Source organism: Galleria mellonella, unplaced genomic scaffold, assembly GCF_026898425.1.
Source record: "Galleria mellonella isolate WM207_F2 unplaced genomic scaffold, CSIRO_AGI_GalMel_v1 utg571, whole genome shotgun sequence".
Classification (NCBI taxonomy): domain Eukaryota; kingdom Metazoa; phylum Arthropoda; class Insecta; order Lepidoptera; family Pyralidae; genus Galleria; species Galleria mellonella.
In genome coordinates, this window is record NW_026442121.1 from 835,578 (window position 1) to 858,291 (window position 22,714).

At 50.2% G+C, this 22,714-nt stretch overlaps 1 protein-coding gene across 12 annotated transcripts in view; it reads right to left on the reverse strand.

Annotated features, from left to right (window-relative positions):
• Positions 1-999: 999 nt before the first annotated feature.
• The window catches only part of LOC113520470 (dystrophin, isoforms A/C/F/G/H-like), a 48,085-nt gene continuing 26,370 nt past the window's right edge, over positions 1,000-22,714 (reverse strand). For all 12 annotated transcript variants that reach the window (XM_052899458.1, XM_052899457.1, XM_052899448.1 and 9 more), the window contains 28 exons: positions 22,293-22,385; positions 21,541-21,679; positions 20,816-20,937; positions 19,938-20,136; positions 19,581-19,729; positions 19,086-19,501; positions 17,901-18,073; positions 17,429-17,595; positions 17,012-17,326; positions 16,549-16,827; positions 16,239-16,386; positions 15,415-16,155; positions 14,906-15,048; positions 14,418-14,805; positions 14,162-14,291; positions 13,936-14,080; positions 13,041-13,193; positions 12,502-12,957; positions 9,238-9,708; positions 7,293-8,534; positions 6,681-6,905; positions 5,200-5,418; positions 4,950-5,078; positions 4,431-4,778; positions 3,811-3,942; positions 3,553-3,728; positions 2,580-2,873; positions 1,000-1,927 (listed from right to left, as the gene is read on the reverse strand). In XM_052899458.1, coding sequence (XP_052755418.1) covers positions 1,519-1,927; positions 2,580-2,873; positions 3,553-3,728; positions 3,811-3,942; positions 4,431-4,778; positions 4,950-5,078; positions 5,200-5,418; positions 6,681-6,905; positions 7,293-8,534; positions 9,238-9,708; positions 12,502-12,957; positions 13,041-13,193; positions 13,936-14,080; positions 14,162-14,291; positions 14,418-14,805; positions 14,906-15,048; positions 15,415-16,155; positions 16,239-16,386; positions 16,549-16,827; positions 17,012-17,326; positions 17,429-17,595; positions 17,901-18,073; positions 19,086-19,501; positions 19,581-19,729; positions 19,938-20,136; positions 20,816-20,937; positions 21,541-21,679; positions 22,293-22,385 — 8,001 coding nt within the window. In that variant the 3' untranslated portion in view covers positions 1,000-1,518. The remainder of the gene's footprint in view (positions 1,928-2,579; positions 2,874-3,552; positions 3,729-3,810; positions 3,943-4,430; positions 4,779-4,949; positions 5,079-5,199; positions 5,419-6,680; positions 6,906-7,292; positions 8,535-9,237; positions 9,709-12,501; positions 12,958-13,040; positions 13,194-13,935; positions 14,081-14,161; positions 14,292-14,417; positions 14,806-14,905; positions 15,049-15,414; positions 16,156-16,238; positions 16,387-16,548; positions 16,828-17,011; positions 17,327-17,428; positions 17,596-17,900; positions 18,074-19,085; positions 19,502-19,580; positions 19,730-19,937; positions 20,137-20,815; positions 20,938-21,540; positions 21,680-22,292; positions 22,386-22,714) is intronic.

A 22,714-nucleotide genomic window follows, 5' to 3' on the forward strand; every position in this document is an offset into this window, starting at 1 on the left:
ATAAACATTTACTGCATCGTTAGTTATTTCAGTAAACTTTCGCCAGTTAAAAGCAAACTATATAAATACCATAAAGTCCCAACAGCAGCATCAAGTCTCGCGAACAAACGCGTCCTTTATATCAAACAAATCTGAAGTAGGAAGCGAAACGAAACTTCAATTACGACGCACAACAAACAAACAAACTGTCGCGCGACCACCGGTTTGAATTATGAACTTTATTGAATCGGATTAAAGGATCAAACTAGAATCACGAACTGGAGATAGCTGGAAGTATACAGTGCTGGGTGAAAAAGAGTGACGATTAAAATTGAGCTTTACAATAGTGAAATAAAATTGAAATTGGCCCGACTGTAGTGATCTGGATCCGCGCCAGCGGCCTGCACCGAACTATCACGTGCTTTATCCTGCAGTCCATTACCGCAGTGTATTTTTGATTTATTGTCGCGGTACAACACACGTACGCAACTTGGCAAAGAATTCTTCGAATGTAAACAGTGCCTCTTATTTCTCACTAGCTATCCACGACACTGCCCACGTGAATTAGGTAAAAGTATCCTGAATGTTAATATAATAAGCAACATATCCAGCAATAGAGGAATCTAGGAAAAGTTCAATATGATGCCCAAGCCCACCTTCTACCATCGTATAGGTCGCGATCGACAGGGAATTAACCCCCATACTATAGAGCCTAGATGGTCGCATAGAGCAGGGTTTCAGAGATTTTTTCTTCAACTAACCAAGTAATGGGGAGGTTAGTCCCCATTACTATCAATAAACCTTATCAGGTCGACCTCCACGCGGTTCCTCCTGTATACCATCGTGACTAATTTATCGTTGAATTCGAGAGATGTGAATTTTTGTAAACATAAAAAAAAAAATAAGTATAAAAAAGATAATGATTTTTTTTTCACTCTTAAAGAGAGGAGATGGCAAACTAACTCCCAACAGAACCACAGTCGGCTGGGTTTCAGGGCCCCAAGGAGAAAATCCGGCGTACTGTGCGGGCAGTATCTAAGAGTCAACGTAAAGGAACTAATAAAACTATTGCTCATCCTAATGTTATAAATGTAAAATGAATTTGTTTTTTTGTTACCTGTTAATGCCTTAACGGTTTAACCAATTATTATGAAATTTAGTATACACGTACTATACGGGATGGAGAAGGATTTCTGTTTAGATCACGCGGACAAAGCCGCGGGTAAAAGCTTGTTGTTGAAATTGTAGTAGGTAAACTTATTATTAATAATTGGAGGAGAGTGACAAAATAAAGTTGTTGCGTGTTGAACGCTCGCCTGTGATTTATCCCGCTTCTACGGAATAATATAGAAAAAACGTGTACAAATTCTAGCCAGATTATGATACAAACGGATGGATTATTTTATATGAATATTTACGTATACATCATTAGAAAATTATATTTGCACAAATAGTATACTTAATATACGCATACGGACCGAAGCCCATAATCGCTCACGATAAAGAGTCCTGGATGGTTGCGGAACTAGTCATTCTCGACTAAAAATATTCGCAATTCAATTGTACATTAAAGTTCAATACCGTATGGCATTCTCTAGCAGTACTATGATTGACAACGTTTATCAGCGCTAGCATGCACGAGCATGAGTAATAATTATGGTACTTCGAGCCGGATCTTTTGTAAGAATAGTGGGTCCTCAGGCATGCAAGCGGTGCGAGCGCACTGACCTTGACGAGGCTGAGGCGGATGGCGAGGCTGGTGCGGTCGGCCGGGTTGGCGCAGGTGGTGTGCAGCAGCCCGCGCACGGCCGCCAGCTGCGCGCGCGCGCCCGCCGCCCACGCCGCCGCCGCAGCCTCCGCCTCCTCCACATTTGCGTCCTCCATTTCACCCTCTTCCTCTTCCTCATCCTCCTCTTCATCCTCCTCATCTTTCCCCTCTTCCTGGAGTCTGCGCCACATGTTTCAGAGGTATTTAGTATTAAAGTTATTATGACCGACTGTTTTTTTAACGGAAGAGTTACATTTTGTATATAAGTTATGTATATGCTTGAAATGAAATTCGAGACTTCGTTGGGATCTCTAGACAGTATTTTCAAATTGTGTTTTTTTCATTGGACAGTTTCCTACATTTTATTTCTTATGCGATTAATATTTTAAACGTATGTGGAATATGCTTTTGTTGTTATACAATTCCTTTATTTTTATTTATAGTTGTTTATTGTATAAATATAAAAAAAAAAATTACTCAGTTTTATTCTTTACTAAGAAATATGTATAAAAAATTATGTGCATGTATTTATTAACAATGCATCGCAGAAACTCTCATATGGAGATAACGAGGTCGATTCTGAGATATTGCTTCTATAAATTTGCTTTTGCTTTCATAATTTACTTATTTACTTATTTTATTGTTTTATTAATCGTTACAAATTAAAATTGTATTAATTTCACTTTAAGTATACTATAAAGTTAGTTGATATCGATCGCAGAACAAAGATTTCAGTGCTATAAGAAAGTGAGATGGTAACGCAAGTGTAGCGCGGAGTGGAGTGGAGTGGAGTGGAGTGGAGTGGAGTGGAGTGGGGTGGAGTGGCACGCACCGGTGTTGCAGCGCGCGCAGGGCGAGCGCGAGCGCGAGCGTGCGGTGGTGCAGCGCGCGCAGCTGGTCGTGCAGGAGGCGCGCCAGCGGCGGGCCGCACGCCGCCAGCACGCCGCGCGCCGCCGCGCGCGCCGCCGCGCCGCGCGCCGCGCCCGCCGCCAGCCGCGCGCGCAGCCGCCGCGCCGCGCGCCGCGAGTCCGCCGCCGCCAGCGCGCGCGCCGCCGCCGCCGCGCGCGCGCCGCCCGCCTCCAGCTGCGCGTACAGCGCCGCCCAGCGCGCGCGGCACTGCCGCCACCTGCGCACGCCACCCGCCCCGCCCGCTCGTAAACACGCCCACATACGCACACCACCACAACCAACCATCCCGAAACACTTGCACCCCTGCCTCGCTGCAATGCATTTCAAATCCTTACTTTGTTAAACTTCCCACTGAACAAACTATTTCCTTCCTACACTTCGCGCACAGCCATAAAAATAACCAACTGTACATACATTTCCATATATATACATAGTCAATCTAACATCGCTAGAGTAATTATAATACCGCACATGGTCTCAATCGAACCAAAGACTTTCTCATGGTCCACAAACAAACAGACACATTGATAAGCGTGGTGCTCTACATCACAGCACTTCGTCTCGTCCTGAAAGTTACAATTCGTAGAACCCGTCAAGACATTAGTACGAGCGGGAGTTGAGACAGTAAAAATAGAACGACTCTACGACCAACGATAACTGTACAATATACAATCACTCCCCGACAACACCATCGTCACCTGTCACCGCTATCTTCGCCCTCACCCCTGTCCGCACCGTCGTCCTCGCGGGTTCTGCGAGCTGTGACGAGGTGAGTCGCCACGGCGGAGAGTGCCAAGTGCCCTTTAATCTCAATAAGAAAATTTTCGAACGAAGTCGAAACAATCGTGGGAAAGAGTAACTACAGGAAGCTGGTGAAGACGCCGCGGAAGGCGCACCTGTCGCGGCGCGCGCGCAGGTCGGCGTCGAGCGCGGCGACGTCGGCGCGCAGGCGGGCGCGCGCGCGCCGCAGCCGCTCCAGCGCCTCGCCGGCGCCGCGCCGCCGCAGCCACGCGTACTCCGCCTCCGCCTCGTCCAGCCCCGCGCGCAGCGCCGCCGCCGCCGCCTCCGCGCGCTGCAACACGCCACTACTGTCACCCGGCTCTGCTCTAGTGTAGGGTAGCGACCACGGGTGACGGGTGACGGGACCTACTGACCGCGAGCGCGTCCTCCTGCAGCGGGAACTCGTCGTAGTCGCGGCCGGCCAGCGGCGGCGCGCGCAGCAGCTGCCGCGCCGCCGACAGCGCCTCGCGCAGCCGCGCGTACCGCGCCGCCAGCTCCGCGCCCTCCTGCGCGCCAGTACGTCCGCACAATCAGATATGCTACCCGAGGTATCTATCTGTTTATACTTTGTTGCACCCAGCAAACAATGAATATAGTAAATATTAATGAGAAGTAGTACGAAAGACAATCTTATCACTAAGCAACCTCTTCGAGACAACCTTTGAGTAGAAGAATAAAGGGTGGAGGCGGTCGGTCAAAACGAAAACAGCCGATTCAGATGAGTAGTCTAAATCAGGTAGCAGGTTATTTTTTTTATCAAAAATGCACCACAAAGATTTAGTTAATTATTCTTAGTATTGACGCCGCACAATGTATTTAAAATTTTATAATGTACCGTGCTCTCCGCGACGCGGGATATCTACACCGCACGGTCAACGGCGCTTCTTAGCTAAGTGGGTTTCGTAAGCTTGTGACGGTGACTTTACGCAGCTGATTCCGCGCGTCACGGTAAGATTTGAATACATATATTTTGATATTTCATATTTGCGTGTACCGGGTGGCGGCGGTCGCGCGGCGTGATGGCGGCCTCGTAGAGCTGCGCGGCGCGCGCCCAGGCGGCCAGCACGTCGGCCGCCGCGCGCTCGGCGTGCGCCACGTGCTGCGCGCGCAGCCCGCGGCTCAGCTCGCGCACGCGCTCGGCGGCCGCCTCGTGCGCGCCGAACTGCCGCCGCAGCGCCTCCATCGCGCGCGCCTCGTTCAGCGCCTCGATCTCCTTGAGCCAGCGCTGCAGCCGCTCCACCAGCTCGCTCAGCTCCTTCATGTCGTCCTCCGCCTGCATCGCCTGGTTGCGCTTCAGCTCGATCTCGCCCATCACCATCGACCACTTGTTCCGGAGGTTGTCCTGAAATAGTTGCGCGCTGTACGAACTAACACACACTAAAAGTACAGAGTGTCCAGTACGAGAGTTAAAACATTGAAAAATTACACAAAAAAATCATAGGTCGTTTAACCACCAACCACGTGCATATCGATCTCTAGACATAGGTAGCGGAATATCACAAGCGAAGATTACCTGGAAGTACGTCTGTATGTAATCGGCGAGGAGGGGGTTGTCGCGGTGCTTCGCGTACACGAGCGAGTCGCCGCGCGAAATCAGCGCCGCCGCATCCGGCGCCAGCGCGCCCAGCTGGTTCTTCAGGATCTGCACCCGGATGCAACCATCGTAAAATCATAGTAATTAGCGCTTTAAATAATTACTACCCTTACACAAATATTATAAATCGATACTCGCGAGTACGCGTTAGCGACATTCAGGCGCATACCTCGAGCCGCTTGCCGGGGTCGCGCTCGCTGTGCACGCCGCCCACGGTGAGCAGCATGACGTCCATGCGGCGCGCCAGCTGCTCGGCCTCGGCGATGAACTGCTGCAGCGGCTCGTCCAGCTCCGCCGCCAGCTGCGCCCGCACCGACTCCTCGTCCGCCAGCACCGCGGCCGCGCTCGACGTCGGCGTCGACGCCGCGCTCGACGCCGGCGACGGCGTCTGCACACGAACACCACTTCTGTACCTCGGATCCAGCTAACAAGCAGCAACTTCACTACCAAATATTTCGCGCCTTTGCTAATTTAAAAATCCCTGCGCGAAACGAATGCCACTATATACCACTCCCCGGTCTTACATATACCGTGTAGCGGCACTTCGTGACTACATATACGAGGTTTGTCCGGAAAGTACGTATAAAAGTTTTTTAAAAATTTTATTTTACAATTATTCAGGTAAATCAATTTTATCCCCTTCAAAGTACTCCCCCTGTGACATAATGCACTTGTGCCAACGCCGTTTCCACTGTGAGAAGGCTCCTTGAAAGTCCTCTGGTTGTAGGTTTCTCAGCTGCCCCGTCGTAGCTTTTTTTATCTCATTTATGTCCCCCAAATGCCGCCCCCGAAGTACCAATTTGGTTTTTGGGAACAAGAAGAAGTCACACGGGGCCAAATCCGGCGAATAGGGGGTGTTCGGTCACCGTAATGGAATTTTTACTCAAAAACTCACGGACAACAAGAGAGGTGTGGGCAGGGGCATTGTCGTGGTGAAGAATCCAACGCCCCTCTCGCGCCAATTCTGGACGAACTCGTGCCACACGAGCTTTGAGGCGTCTGAGCACATCGACGTAGAATTTTCCATCAACTGTCTGGCCTGGAGGGACGAATTCTTGATGGACAATCCCCCGAACATCGAAAAAAACAATCAACATTGTCTTGACATTTGAGCGGGATTTTCTTGATTTTTTTGTTCGTGGTTCCCCGGATGTCTTATCGAATTAGATCGGCAAAAATTTCACGGCCATTCTTGCCGAGTTTCGAGAGAAACTTGATTACGACGCGCTGCTCTTCAACGGAAGCGGGCTCCATGCCGACGGGGTTTCGTTAAGAGGTAACTTCACAGATGGCGTGACAAGCCAGTTCGCACCGCACGGCGGTCAGACCAGAACTGAAGCATTGTTAGGGACATAAGGAAGGGGTCCTGCGCTTACCTGGCCTCCCCACTCCTCTTTCTCGCATTCCAGAACACTTTTATACGAACTTTCCGGACAGACCTCGTACATCGTTCGAAGATAGCTAGAAGAGAATACTTTAATATTACTGGAAAATGTTAACGAGTTGTTCCTCGTTAATATTCAACAATCGATTTGATTTGACACATCCACAAAATAACTACCCACACCAGTTGATCTGAGCAAATTTTGACCGCACAAATACGACACGTAATACAATAGGAAAGTAGAAAGGACACAAGGTGAGACTTACAGCTAGGAAGTCGTCACAGGCTGTGGTGTAGGCGTGGTGCGCGCGCGCGGGCAGCTTGGGCGACATGGCCACCACGTGCACGGCGCGCTCCTCCCGCAGCGGCGTGGACGCGCCCAGCGGCAGCGGCGGCTCGCCCTCCGCCCCCGCCCCCGCCCCCGCCGCCTGCACCTCCACCGCCTGCACCTCCACCGCCTGCACCTCTCCCGCCTGCACCTCCCCCGCCGCCTGTAACACGCCGCGCGCTCACACCGCCGCACCGGGAGCTTTGACACACAGCTTCATATGACAAGAAACGCGATGCCTAGCCTCGATGATTATCACTGTAGCAAAGCAGCAGCCGACCGCTGACATTCGCCTAGTCACCTTCTACGATATCCCGGAAAGAAATACTATAATATTTTAACTCTAATAATTTGTCACCGACTGCCAAAAAATTAACCCCAGCACTTTAAAAAGACGATGCCAAATTCACACCTAACATCAACATACATCACGGCATTCACAAAAATACAAACTCGTGCGTGACGAGAAGTCAATCTATGCTTTAAACGAATATCAGTCAAAAGAAACATAAACCTAGATAATCCTACGATAACATCTCATAAATATTACCTGAGGAGTGTCTTCGACTTCTGAGTATATGACTTCTTCATCAATATTTGTACACTTCTCTCCTTTGTCGACAACTGCCGTAGTGTTGGACGCGTCAACTTTTAACGTCTGAGTAGACACTTTCTCGAGATCTACCGGCAGCTCCTTATGTATTTCACTCCTAGTCTCGGTAGCAAAAGTTCCTTCCGTGAGAGACGGCTCAGGCAGAGCTGCCTGGTCCCCGGGTACTTCGTCTAAGATGAGGTACTCGTTCACCTCATCGCCGCACAGCTTCCTCTGGACCGAGTTCTGAACAGCGGTCATACCGTAAGGTAAGGTACAATTCTCCTCCATTGGCGTCGGCGGGGGAGTCTTCATCGATACATCTCCGCGACGACCGACATGAGCAGTTGATATCAAGTCAGGGATCTCGATCGACACCCTCGGAAGCTTCGACTTCTCAGTGTCACCGCTACTACTCCTGTGTTTTAGTATGCCGAGCGTCGGCTTCATGCGCTGCTCAGTCTGCTTCACTTCTACGACGAACGTCGTGGGCTCTGATCCGAGGCTCGCGGGCGATCTGTCATCGTCGTCAGGGTCGTTCTCCTCGGTCACCGAATCGGTCTCGGTGTCATCGACGATCTCAACTGTCTCGACGGTCTGTGGGATGAACTCTACCACGGTCTCGACGGCCGACGGGTACGTCACCGCGGGCTCCACGGGCCCGACCGTCGACTTCACTATCATGCGCTCCTTCACCTCGACCCTGTGACAAGACTCCGGGACGGGTTTAGATTCCACGGCTCGAGATTCCTGCGTGGCCTTCGCTTCGCTGCCCGATATCTGCGTAAAAAGTTCACTATCCTCGAGAAGATTGAACGTACTGCTGTGATCGGGCGCGGCGGGTACAGGCTCGATGGAGTCGGCCGACATACGGCTGGCCGAGCTGTCCACGCTTTGCGCTCGGTCAACGCCGTTGGGCGACTTGTCGGCGGCGCTGTCGACGCTATGTGACCTGCTAGTGGCTCTGTCGACACTGGGCGGCCTGCTGGGGGATCGTTCGAGCGACGAGCCGCGGCTCCTGCTGCCATTCTCTTTAACCTCCCTCCTAATCGGCACGGGGCTCTTCAACGCCAACGGTATCCTAGACCTTTTGAGTTCCGGCTTCTCGGCGTCAGGCATGTCGACGGGGCTCTCGAGCCGTCTCTTGATAGTGTCCGTCACGTTCTCGTACTCGACCGGGGCGGCGTCGGGGTCGGCGGTCTGCAAGCACAAACCGGTCATCGACTATATGCTAGGTAAGTGACGCCCCTTGTATTTACATTGTTAGTGCACTCCACGTCGCCCTGCACTCTCTTATACTGCAGTGATCGCGGCGACGTCCACATGCGAAATGAATTCCACCAAAGCGGCTGCGGACCGGTTCAATGATGGGCGTGAGTAAGCATGATTCCCGGCCAGCGTGAGTCCAATGAAAGCTCGAGGCGATCGCGGCAGGGTGAGATGGTTTAATGCTGTGAGACAACAAGCGATCTTTTCACACCACACACAGTTAGACCGACACCGAAACCTTTCTTATTTACATTTAGTATATATTTACATTGACGCAGCGAGATAAACGTAATCGAATGTACGTATATCGATCAGGTACACGGGGATGCGACCACACGAAGAGAATCAGTTCCGCATGTCGCAATATGCTTCGCTCATTCTCAAAATCATTCTGTTATATCACATCACACTGGAAAATTGCTAGTATGTTTAGTTGGGTACTCGTTTAATTCACACACGTACACAATACGCGTTCAAGTTCTACGACAAAAAACAACCGGGAAGACACCGTGGGCGGCGTCAAGCGACTACGTGCATCCCGTACTATACATATGGTGATTCAAGGAGGCGAAGCCACTTACAAGCTGTACAAGGGAGCAACGGTGGACCGTGGCAGAGTGCGGCGAGTACTCACGTGCGAGTAGGGCGCGAGGCGCGCGCGGCGCCGCAGCCGCTCCCAGCGCTCGTTGAGCTCGGCGACGCGCGCGGCGAGCGGCGCGGCGGCGGCGGCGGCGGCGGCGGCGGCGGCGGGCGCGGCGGCGGGCGCGGCGCACGCGGCGGCCAGGCGCGCGCGCGCCGCCGCCATGCGCGACATCTCCAGCTCGAGCGCCTGCGGGCGCGCGGGCGCGGCGTCGAGCGCGTCCAGCCAGGCGGCCAGCGCGTGCAGCTCGGCCTGCAGCTCGCGCGCGCGCACCAGCGCCGCCTCGAGCCGCGCCTTGGCCTCGGTGACGGCGGCGCCGAGCCGGTTGTACTGCTCCTTGAGCGCGTCGATCTGCGCCGAGAACGCGCGCGGCTCCTCCACCGCGCCCTCCTCCACCATCTTCCTGCCGCTCTTGATTATCGTCTCCACCTCGGCCTTCATCTCGCTCAGCGTGCGGTACAGTTTCTGCGAACAGCGGCTCGGTGACGGGGGCCGCCTCCTCGCTAGCCACGCGTACGCGGCTACGCTCAGGAAGAGAACCAGGCAAATCGAGTCCCAGCTCATTTTCGCAGCGGGCCGCCGACCATAAAATTACGCCTTTAAACCTGAATACTGCAAGATGCGGCCGGGGGCGGAAGTCGCGGGAACGCGACGAGTGGCGGCCTGACCGAGCGCCGCAGTTTGACGGCGTGCAATCGACCGCGAGCTACGAAATATACCCTACGCGATACGCCGTCGAGCCCTTGATCGATCCGACAAACCAAAAAAAAAATATTCAAATATGTTATGTTGAAACTAGCTTTATAAAAACTTAAATTTTATAATGAAAATCCACTGGAAGTGGATCTATTTCCGAGTTGTTCGCTCCCTTCATTTAGATTCTGTTTGTGTTTGCCTCTTAAGTAAGTGAACCGTTCCATTTTTTATTTACATGATTGTAATTGAAGTGATAAATAAATGTACTGAATGTAAATCTTAAATTTAATTTTAAATAAACAGTTGAATAATTGTGCTTCGTTATACTTGTAATACTGCAAGAAAACTAAGTCTAAATTTAGAAATATATTTAAAATTATATTGACACGATTACTTGTTTCTAAAGTAAATAAATAAATACAAAAAATGTCGTAACATTCTCTTGTCTATTCACTGTGACCGAACCAAGTTGTACATGTATAAAAGTATCGTTATTCCACTTTGGTGCAAAATCGATCTGTCACATCCGAGAGCAGAGTTAGGAACGTAGCGCCGCGCTCGATCAGAATCCTTTCAAGGGAGGGACGGCCGCACGCGATCTTGTTGAACCAGTACATAGTGCGATTATGAAACGAGTATCATTACGTGGCACATCAATACGGCTGCGAGTGACTTCGCCTAATTCATCTCTGTAGCAAAGCAATACGGTTGACGGTCGCGGCGAACGAGCACAAACTATTGCCGTCGCATATCTGCTCGCAGTGGCCGACCACTGTACAATGGTAACGAACATAGTGGTCTCAATAAATCAGTTGAAATAGGTCGAATTACCGGAAGTGATCAAGGCAGAGCTAATGGTGTTTACGTAACATGTCGGTCGCATGCTGATACCACAATAGTGCAACACAATAGAATGCCGCGGCATAGAACCACCCGCCACTTTGTCAAATGTTTAGCTTCTTGTACGTTACTTGAACGGGCGTTTAAATTACAAGTAGCAAGGTACTTGCGAATTTTAGAATTAGGAAAAAATCAATAAAATAGGCCACTTCCAGACGGCGTATGGAGATAAAACATATACCAGTTTTTAAGTTAGTCCTGCAGGAGCACAAGTGAAACAGCATTCAATTTGGTGCCATCAAACAAACAGACAAACACGATTATTATTTTAGTTTCTAGTCCTCCTATTAAAACCTTACATCAATTTTGTTTTTAAATATCTTCCATATTACAAATACATCGTTTCAGATCATCCGAGTTATTTTTTTTTTATTTTTTATTAAAAATCGAATTATCTAGATATTTTACTAAAGTTGAACAGAATTGAACATAGACGAATAGAGTTGGACAGAGATGAACAGTATTGAACTAAGATAGTCGAATTGAATCAAGTAGAATTCAATTGAAAGTAATTAAAAATTAAAGTTGGTGGCTGTCAAAATTTGTTAGATTTTAAAAAAATATTCTATGAAAATATTATAGGACTCAAAACATATTTGCTTCATAGGATTGGATCGACAAATTTGTATACTTAATTTTTAATTTATTTAAAAAAGTGACGTTTTCATTTAATTACTATATTATTTTACATACATGACGATCATCATCAGATGATGATGACAGTAATCATCACTACATAGTATAAAACAAAGTCGCTGTCGCTGTCTGTCCGTCCCTATGTATGCTTAGAACTTTAAAACTACGCAACGGATTTTCAAGCGGTTTTTTTAATAGATAGACTGACTTTTTTTAATAGATAGATGACTCAAGAGGATGGTTTATATGTATAATACATAAATAATATTATAGAGAAACTCTGATAAATTTAGAGGTTTCTAATGTGAAGTCGTAAATAAACATACTTTTTGCGCTTACATTGCAAACGCTGGCTGAACCCCACGAGATAAAACAAAATAATATACTACAGTATTGTACACCTTAAAAAGATCAACAAAAAATGGTATATGGATAAGGATAACCCATAACAACCACTTTTTATTTTTTGCATTTTACGGGAAAAAACGGCTTATTTACAAAGTGATTTTAAGCAATACAGCATTAATTTTTATCCAATTAAGTACCTTAAATATATTGTCCATTTAATATAGATCAATATGGCCCTTTACAGCACGTAATTTAAATATTTCCGAAAATATTACAGATTTAAAATGCAGGAACATAGCGATGCGGCGGTACCGGCCCGGCCGGCGGTGCGGGCCTATAAATAGCGCGTCGAGTAGCACTTTATCGTGTTTGTATTGTCTAATGTCAAAAAAGTTGTCAACGTTGTTTATAAGGACATTTTGTAGTAGGTAGGTACATTTAGTATTAGCACTGCACCCGTGCGAAGCCGGTGCGGGTCGCTCTCTCTTTTCAGTCGTACACTCTTGACAGTGTGGTCGTGGTTTTTATGATAGTGGATCGTCGTCGCTAGATCGCGGGTCGCTAGTTGATCATAAATATGTTTCGAGATGTACTATTTAACAACGAGCGCGGGAGGCTCCGGCCCACTACTACTCGCACTAGGCTCGGTAACATGAGATAGGAACGGGTGGCACTCACGAGACACTGGCGCAGCTGCAGGCGCACGTGGTCGGGGTCGAGCGCGGCGGGCGGCGCGAGCGCGTCGGCCGCCGCCTGCACGTCGCGCAGCCGCGCCGCCGCGCGCTGCAGCCGCGCCGCCGCCTCGCCGGCGCCCGCCGCGGCCGGCTGCAGCGCGCGCTCGGCGGCCGCGAGGCGGCGCGCCAGCAGGTCGAGCTTGTCCTCGAGGCGCGCGGCGGCCTCGCGGCGGCCGGCGGCGCGGTGCGCGGCCACCTGCGCGCGCGCCGCCCGCTCGGCCGCGCGCTGCTGCGCCAGCTCGGCGGCCAGGCGCGCGCGCTGGGCGGGCAGCACGTCCTGCACGTCCTGTGCGTCGAGCGCGTCCAGCGCGTCCAGCCACTGCTGCACGCCGTCCACCGACACCTCGGAGCGCGCCGCGTCGCGCGCCGCGCGCTCCAGCCGCGCCGCGTGCGCCGCCGCCTGCGCCCAGTGTCAGTACAGTCAGTGTCAGTACGCGCCGGCCCGCCACTAGTACACTCTACACCGCACCGCGCCACACTCACCTGCTGCCGCAGCTCGGCCCAGCGCCGCGTCACCGCGTCCACCTCGGCGCGCACCCAGCCGCGCATGATGTGCGCGTCCGCCAGCTGCCGGCCCACGTCCTGGATGCGCGCCAGCCGCTCGTCGCTGTGGTTCTGGATGTAGTTCTCGAGGTCCTGCTCCCACCCCGCGCCCGTTTGTATTATTCGCGCGACGATGCGCGTACAACGCAGGTTGAAATTGAAATAGTAAGCTTCCTTTTAATAAAGTGTCGAAACTGAAGTTGTGAACCCAAAAAAAAAAATCCATAAGGTGGATAAGCGACTAATTATTCTAAGCCTCCATCCTTGTACATTTGTATACAGAATTAAAATTTTTAATTCTCAAAATTTCTATCCTAGTATATTCCACGTATAGCAAAGATAATATTCTAAGTTCATCATTTCTATTTCAACCTGTATAACACTTGAAACATCACTTATTTAACTTTTTAAAAGAGTAGATTTAATTAGTGGATTAAACCAGGGACGCTCGTTAGGGATGTAGCGTAAATACCTAAATACAATAAGAAATCTAGAATAATATCGAGCGTTTGTACGAAAATCTAATGCCGACGCCCATCTCTATATTTGACACAAACCTTCCATATAAACATTAAGTACAACATTCGTTCATATTAACAACATTCATTTAAAAATAAAGTTCATGATATATATGATGATATGAAATTCTTTTGGTTTAATACATTTTATATAGAAGCAAGTTTACTGACATTTAAGAAACGCTGCGGATCCTCTCAGAAGACATTCAAGTAGCTCGTAGACAAGCGTCAAGCGCGACGAGGTACTAGCCACTTATTCGTATACGTATAGGTGCGGGTGGAACGGTAGGGAACGTGAGCGAGATTTGCATAATTACGTATAGCTCGTCGGCGATCTCCTCGGCGTCGGCGGGCGCGTCCGGCGAGCGGCGCAGGCGGCGCTGCAGCCCGTCCAGCCACGCCGCCTCCTGCGTCAGCCACGCGCGCAGCTCGCCCGACTCCAGCCACGCCTCGGCCAGCACCCTGCGCACGCACGCACGCGGTCACACGTCGCCACACACGCACGCACGCACGCACGCACGCACGCACGCACGCCACACTCACTTGTAGCGCTCGTACACGGCGTGCGTGACGCCGCTCCAGCGCGCGTTCAGCTGCGTCACGCGCCGCGCCAGCGCCGCCGGCCGCGCCGCGCCGCCCTCCGCCTCGCCCGCCGCCACCAGCACGTCGTTGCCTGCGGCCCACCACGCCACTCACGTTTTAAAACTACCTACGGATTCCCCTAAACTAGTATAGCGAGGAAACTACATTCGCCTCTCGGCGCCGAGCCGCATGCCTCTTCACCGAAGCCTATACTCACTGGCCTCGTTGAGGTTCCTGAACTCCTGCGTCTTGTCGTCGCACTTGTCCTTGAGAGTTTGGAAGCGCACTTTCATCTGGTACAGCTCGGCCGAGTCGCCGATGTTGCACTCCTCCTCCTTGGGAATCTGCTCCTCGATTTCCTGCAGCCACTCCTCGATTTCGCCGATTTTCCTGAACACGCTCTCGGTCTTCTCGAGAGCTCGGCGGAGACTCTCGTTCAGCTGGAACGACTTCTCCGTGACCGCCTCGAACTGTCTCCTTAACTCTTTGGTATCCGCTTGTATCGTTTTTGACACGGTATCGTCACAATCTTCTAAAATCGTTTCCTTCACTTGTTCTATTGCCTCCAATTTTTCTCTATAACTATCTTTTTCTGCGTCGAATTTCTGCAAGTACAAATAAAATACAATTTTTAAATAATCTTTTTTATAAAACAGCTCAGGCTCGAAAAAGAATAACCGTGTGATCAATTGGTGCAGCACGCACATTGCTGGTGTGAAGCAGCTCCTCGAGGCGCGGCAGCTCGCCCAGCGGCACGTACTCGTTGTCGTCGACGAACCGCTGCGCGCCCTCCATCCAGCGCTGCAGCGCTGCACTCTCCTCCTCCAGCCGCTGTAATAGCTCTAAACCTGGTGACAACATAAATTAACAGTTCAGTTTATAGATAACTGGCTTTTATCCGCGACTTTGTCCGCGTGAACTTGATGTATTTACTAGCCGGGATAAAATTCTATATCCTTCTCTATCCCATACATAATACCTAATTTCATGGTTTAATCACCTTAACGACTGATTAAGTCGTTAAGGTGCTATAAGGTAACAAACAAACTCAATTTCACGTTTATAATATTAGTAAGGATTAGATAATGTATGAAGCGAATTTGCAGTAACACTTCATGAACTAACTGATAATGACTTTCTTTTACAATATTTATAATATCTAATGTTTCAGTATATGAATGTCTATTTATGGTTGCAAGATACTACTATATTACCTTTTTCTAACTTCCCGATCTTCTGCTCGAGCAACGTCTTGGAGTCCCCGAACCGAGTGACCAGGTTCTCGAGACTGTTGTTCAGGTTGAGGTCCTGGAGACTGCCCTTGTGGTGGCGGTCCCCCTGGCGCTGCTCGACTACGGCGTCGTAGCTGGCCTGCAGCCGCTCGTACTCCTGGCGCAGCTTCCTCAGCTCCTCGAGTCGGAGCTCCATCCGGTCGCGGGACGTCACCATCGCGTGCTCCGCCACGACCTCGCTCTCTATGCTCTGTATCCTGGCCTGCAGCGCCCTGTACTCGTCCTCCGCGCGGGGCTTCTTGTTGAGAGCGAGCTTCAACTCGACCTCCCTGTTGCTGAGGTAGGTCAGCAGCTCCTCGTACGCTTCGTTGATTCGTTTCGAGTCAGTTTCGATTTCGTCCTTGTGCGGTTTCGGTAACGATTTCGTCAACAATATTATCGACTGGGCGTTTAGTTCCTTTAGCTTCATCTCGAGCTGCTTCACTGTGCGGATTTTGTTCCGCAAATGTATCAGCTGGTTATTCGTGGGCGAGTCGGTCAGCATCTTGTCTTTCCACGCGTGAATCTCGTCCAGTTCGTTGCGAAAAGCTTCTACATTTTTATAGTAGTTCTCCTTATCCTCTAAAAGGTTCATCGTATTTCGTATCTCCAGCAATGATTGCTGAATGTTTTCCCAGCGCTTCTTCAATTCGTTTATGCTCGTTGCGTGTTGTTTTGCTTCCTCTGTAACAATGAATTAATATCAGTCCAAATATTCGTCGCGTAGGGTAATGTTACATCAGGTGGACTGCACGGAAGTGGCTTGCCTCGCAGGCCGCTGTCCGCCAGGCGGCGCTGTATCTCCTCGACGTGCGCGAAGTCGGCGCGTTGCACCTCGATCTCCTTCTCGATGCGCTCCAGCACCGGGGGAATTTCTTTCCTCTTGCTGCTCTTCTCTTCTAGCTCCCGCTTGCACTGAAAAATGTTATGTGTAACGTCAAACTAAGCCCGTCCATCCAGTAAACACTAGGACGAGAAGCAAGCAACTTAATAAATGTTATTTATTGATTTTCGTTGCTCTTATTTAAATGGGGATTTTCTTTTTAAAGCTGATAAAATTTAAAAGAAACCGCGTACTTTGTCCAAATCGGCCTGCGCGCCGTCAGCCCAGGCGTCGAAGACCTTGTAGCCGAGCTGGAAATCGGCGCGGTCGGCATCGGCGTGCGCCTCGGGCGACAGCCGCATCTTCTTGGACGAGCGCGCGTCGTCGTGCGACGTCGCCACCGTCAGCGTCGTCGTCACCGTGCGGCTCTCCTCCGCCGCCCCGCTCTCCATCTCTGCAACCGTTCCCGCCTCCGCCTCCGCCGACGGCTCCTCTACCGTGTCAATGTCGAATTCGAAACCGAGATCCTTTATCTGGAATACGGTAAATTAAACTAATTAATGCACAATTTCTTGTACTTTCTATACAATTTTCTAAAAGATTATCAAACGAGTTACTGTGTACATTAAACAGATCAGTAAGAGGTCTCAGATTTTTTTACACGTTACAACTGCCCCGGTATTAATAAAAGTGTATTATAGCGAAGAGCTGAGGTACCCTGGAAGCCTGCACGTCGACGATGAGCCGCAACGCGTCGAGGCGGTCATGCAGCGCCTCGGCGCGCTCGGCGAGCTCCGCGAGCGTGGCGTCGCGCTCGGCCGGCGCGCCGCCGCCGCCGCCGCCGCCGCCGGCGTCGCCGCCGCCGCCGCCGCCGCCGCCGCCGCCGTCGTCGCAGTCGCGCGCCAGCGCCAGCGCGCGCTCGGCGTGGTCGCTGACGGCGCGCTGCTGCACGGCGAGCGCGTGCGAGACGCGCTGCAGCTGCACGATGCGCTCGAGCACCTCGCCCACCTCGCTCGCCGGGTTGGCCTCCATCTGCGGCGCGAGCGTGCTGTGTAGCGCGGGGCGGGAGGCGCGGGAGGCGCGGGAGGCGCGGGAGGCGCGGGAGGCGCGGGAGGCGAGGGAGGCGACACCGACCTGCTTGAGCGCGTGCTCGTGCCGCTGGCAGGCGCGCAGCAGCTGGTCGTGGCGCAGCTGCAGCGCGCGGCGCGCGTCCAGGCGCGCGCGCTGCTGCTCCGCCCAGCGCCACACGTGCGCCCAGCGCTCGCCCAGCGCGCGCAGCTGGTCCTCCATCTCCGCCGCGCCTGCGCCGCAACACTCCTCCCTTGATTTTTATGCTTTTAAAATAGCAAGCGAGCTGATGCCTCATACGACGACGAACACATGAACGGCACCGTGGATTAATGTATCGTCCACGATATCCTTCATGCGGTGCCATTTTGTCGTGTCGCGAACATTCACTCGGACTATCCGCCCCTCCCATTCTATTCATTTCAAATTTCCAGAATGAAGTTCCGACATCAACGGTCCCCAGGGATAGACATAAATTAACAGCGAGCACCGCCCCAGTACGGAGAGGTGTGCGCGTGTGCGAGTGCGTGATACTGACGGTCGTCGGGCGCGGCGTCGTCGTCGACGACGACGACGCAGTCGGCGAGCGCGTCGACGAGCGGCTGGTGGCGGTCGAGGTCGCGGCGCAGCGCGTCCAGCGCGGCGGGCCGCGCGGCGGGCGCGGCTGCGGCCAGCCGCGAGATGCGGTCCTCCGTGCGCGTCAGCCACTGCCTGCCCGGGACGATACACGCGCCCAGTCAGCCAGCGTAATCTCAGCCATAGTATACATTTAACTAAATATATATATATACATATACATACTCATACTCGTAGTAAATATACGTTAACAGAAATTTAAAACAGTAACTGTTGAGAAAGTAACGATTTAGAAATACTTGTATACAAGTCTATTTGAATAAAAATTATAAAAAAAATAGATATAATTCTTAGAGAACTTCCAAAGTGGTACTAGCGACCACCATTATTTATTATTTTTATTAACGATATAGGTAAATTTCTCTAGTTTGCCGTTCCGCTGCTGATATGATTTTTTTTTTTATATATTATTATACTGCAGTCTATTTTATAAGAATTCGATAATTATTGCACCAATAACCACCTGGACTTCACTTGAACTCCACCAAATACATTAAATCATACATTACAGTATAATACAACAACCATAACTCCAGTTGTATGCTTAAGGATCAACTTAAGAAAACATCACGTAGCTAGGAAACATCTAGAAATAACACACCATTCAAAATTATTATTTGATACACACAATGATAATATTGTCAATAATGCTATACGAACATTGGCATTTGCCATGTGTAGTTCTGTTTTTTTATACAACTTAGAATGGCAAACAAGCTGGCGGCCCACCTGATGGAAAGTAGTAACCGTCGCTTATAGACATGAGCAGTACCATGGACATAACAGAGTATACTGTTTCGCCCATGATACCCCCCATGCGTTGTCTTTCCTCTGAGGACTGAGGTGTTATTCCTCTGTACCCTGTAAATTCACTGATGAGCAAGAATCAATTTTAATTAAGTAAATAATTCTCTTCTTTTTTGACGCAAACACTGTCAAATTTTGTACACTGTATATATTGACGAAAACCTTAAGGGACTTCATCACTGCCAACTTGTCGTTATTTCTACGTAAACAAACGTCGGTTTTCCTGTTACAAATAGATAAAAATGGTCGAGCGGGCGACAAAGCCACGTGGTGTAAATACCGGAAGTCATCGAGGTGGGCCTGCTGCTGGCGCATGAGCGCGGCGTGCACGTCGGCCTGGCGGCGCAGCGCGCGCAGCCGCAGCGCCTCCCAGCGCTGGCCCAGCAGCCGCAGCTGCAGCCGCACCTCGGCCGCCTCCTCGCGCGACAGCCCGCCCTCCGCCAGCAGCCGCGCGCCCTCCTCCAGCACGCCGCCCACGCGCGCCTGCTGCTCGGCCAGCTCCAGCAGGAACCGCTCGTGCTCGTGGAACTGCGCGCGCAGCGGCGCCAGCTCGCCGGCGGCCGGCGGCGCGCCGCGCAGCCGCTCCTCGGCGTCCAGCAGCCACGCCAGCGCCTCCTCCAGCGCGCTGCCGTAGCCGCCCAGCTCGCCCGACGCCGACGTGGCGCTCGACAGCGGCCGGCTGCGGCCCGCCTGCGCCTGCGCACCACACGCCAGCTCAGCGGCCGCCCGCGACCGCTCGCTGCCGCTGGGCGGCCGCTGCTGAATACCAACTCACGTCGGACGACGGCTCCGCGAGCGGCGTGCTGCCCTCCGACTGCACGCTCTCCACCTCGCCCACGTCCTCGCTCGAGTGCGGCAGCGATTGGAACAGGCACATCAGGTACGTCATTATCGACTTCTTGTCCGGGTTCGGGGTGTTCACGTCTGAAACGACACATGTTACGGTATACTAGTAGAACACAGCTGAGTAAAAAAAAAACGAAAATGTTTGATTAAACATCACTGTTCATATGAAAAAGTTAAGGAAACCGTCACGTAGATGTCAAAACGAACTGTAAGTGTTGCAGTCCCACTGGCCCGGACAATCGCCTGGAGATGGAGGCGAGTATGCCGCTGGCGACGGATGCATTACCTTCGGGGTCGAGCAGGCGGTCGATGCCGAGGTGCGCGTGCGCGAGCGCGAAGGCGTGGTCGAGGCGCGCGGGCGCGGGCCGCGCCAGCACGGCCGCGTAGTCGAACAGCTGCGGCCGCCAGCGGTGCAGCAGCGCGTTGAACGCCAGCCCATCCGACCACGACGACGTGAAGTTCTTCACGTCCACGCCCGTGTAGTTCTGGGGGCATCACCCACCCACACCAGATATTCATTTATTTATAGGAACACAAACACCATATTGCACTATAACATACTAGCTGACCCCGCAGACTTCGTACGGCCTAAGAGTTGAATTTTTTAGTTTTTTTAATACTTATTCTGCTATTCCGGACACCGGGTCAGCTAGTAAGATAAAAAAAGAAAGTTAATAAGTCAACAACTACATTATGTCAAAAAATAATAGTTTGTATGGGAGTATAGAAAAGCGTTGTTTTAGACTGTTTCAGGCAATTTTTTAAATGGCTAAAGAATTAGCCAAATCGGTTCGAAATTTGCGCTTAGCACCATTCAGCGATTCATTTTTATATTATAGATATAACAAACATTAAATACAATACAATATTAACGTATATGCCTTCTAAAGATATGTTACAAATACTGCTAATATGTTACTAATAGTACAAGTTACAGTAGTGAGGTACAATTACGACATGACGACTTTGTTTAATGGGTACCTGTGTACCTACTCGAGCATAGTTCACCGAAGTTATGCTGTTGTAGATAATACAATTAGTACCCCAATATTTTCCCAAAAGAGACTTCGAATACATAATATACAGTTCCCTAAGTGTGTGTGCTGTAAGCTACCTTAGCTTACAGCAACCCGCACATGGTACTCGCACGGTACAAACCCGTACCTGCGTATGCGTACGGCACCAGGCCAGCAGCGTTTTCTCCAGGTTGGTCTGTTGCAGTTCTGACATGAGATCCTTCAGGTGGTAGTGCACCTGCCAGTGCAGGATTATGCTCCATACTAGACCTGCACATAATTATAATTAGAATGCGTAAATAATAACATTAAGCCATGTTTAAAAATTTACAGGTCTTTTAAATTCTATTGGAAACGCTGACAATTTAACTTATAAATAATTATTAAGTTTTTTTTTACAACACAGGGGGCAAACGAGCATACGGCTCACCTGATGGTAAGTGACTACCGCCGCCCATGATCACCTACAACACCAACAGCATTGCAGATGCGCTGCCGGCTTTTTAAAAGGAATATGGTCTTTACTTGATGGTTACGATGTCATATCGGTTCGGAAATACTGTTGCTGGAAGTTGATTCCAAAGAGTGGTTGTGCGTGGAAGTGCTTTGAAAAAGGCGCGGTGGCCGCCACTAGTTGTATTTATATATGTGTAAAGCCACTTTATTGTCGCTTGCTTCACAGCCATGAACCAAGCTCGTGAATAAGAGCTCTTATTGAGTTAAAATCTAATCGGGCTCAAATTTTAAAACGTGAATAAAGCCGACATAAATAATTACAACAAGTACAATACTCACGGTAGTCATTGTTTAACATTAGATATAAATAGTGAATTTCAATGTATATCTTATAAACGAGATCGGATGCAAGGGTACCGAGTATAAGCTTGGGGTTCCCGTCGACGACGTCGTTGCTGCTGATGTTGACGAGCTTGACGCCGTTCGCGTCGAGCACGTTGAGCGCTGTGTTCACGTTGTTGATGTGGTGCACGCGCATGCGGCCCCGCTCGCGTTTCTGCACCGACCACACCGCATCACTATCGTGTATATTCTCCCAACAAATACAATTCACATGGAATACGATCGGAAAACCAAAGGTTCTTTGACCCCCAGGCTTCCAAATGGAAACTTTTAGCAGACTATCACATCAGAGAACTATGACAGCTACCTGAGAAATTTCGACTGACAAACAGTCAATATTTCTCTATCTTTACTTTTACTTTTCTTTAACTGTCCTTTATTTTGCTTTTTTTTAACTATTTCCATCTTTTCATCGACTTCCAATCTCTCGTGGTAATTCATCATCATCATACCAGCCTTTAACTGTCCACTGCTGAACATCAGCCTCCCCCTTGAGGGGTTTGTCAATAGTTGCAACGACTGGCAACTGCAGTTAGGCTTTGGAGATGTTTTGAGAGGGGCGCTGCTGCCCATCCCTCGCCCTCCCTCAGTCGCCCCTTACAACACCCACGGGAATGGAGGGAGTGGCTTATTCTATACTTAGACCACACAGCATCGTCACATGGTGCTTCAATTATTGTTAAATGTAAATATATTATATATATTTATAATGACTCTTCTATGATATCATATGTACAGCAATTTCAAATATACTACAAATAACTGACATATTGCTGCGCGGTGAGTATCTCGAGCAGGGAGAGCAGGCACTCCCCGTCGCGCAGGTCCAGGAACAGGTCTGTCACGAGCGGCTTGTCATTCTGTAACCAGCACAAATCAACGTCAACTATGCGATACACTGTACGATGACGAGGACGATATCATCTTTGGGGTTGGCGGCGGTGGCCGCTTAGCAATGCTTGCGCATTCATACTTGCGCACATTCCCGACTTCTATGGCATGCGTAACAATACTTCATTTATTTTAATTAATTTTAAGTAACAATAGCCAGTATTTTTACTGCCATATCTCACCTTTCAAACGAAATACAGCGTACAAGCAAGCTGTTTTATGGCACAAGTATTTGAAACGGATCCATGCAGACAAGTTGTCATCGGACATATTAATATTAATATATATTTTTCGAGCT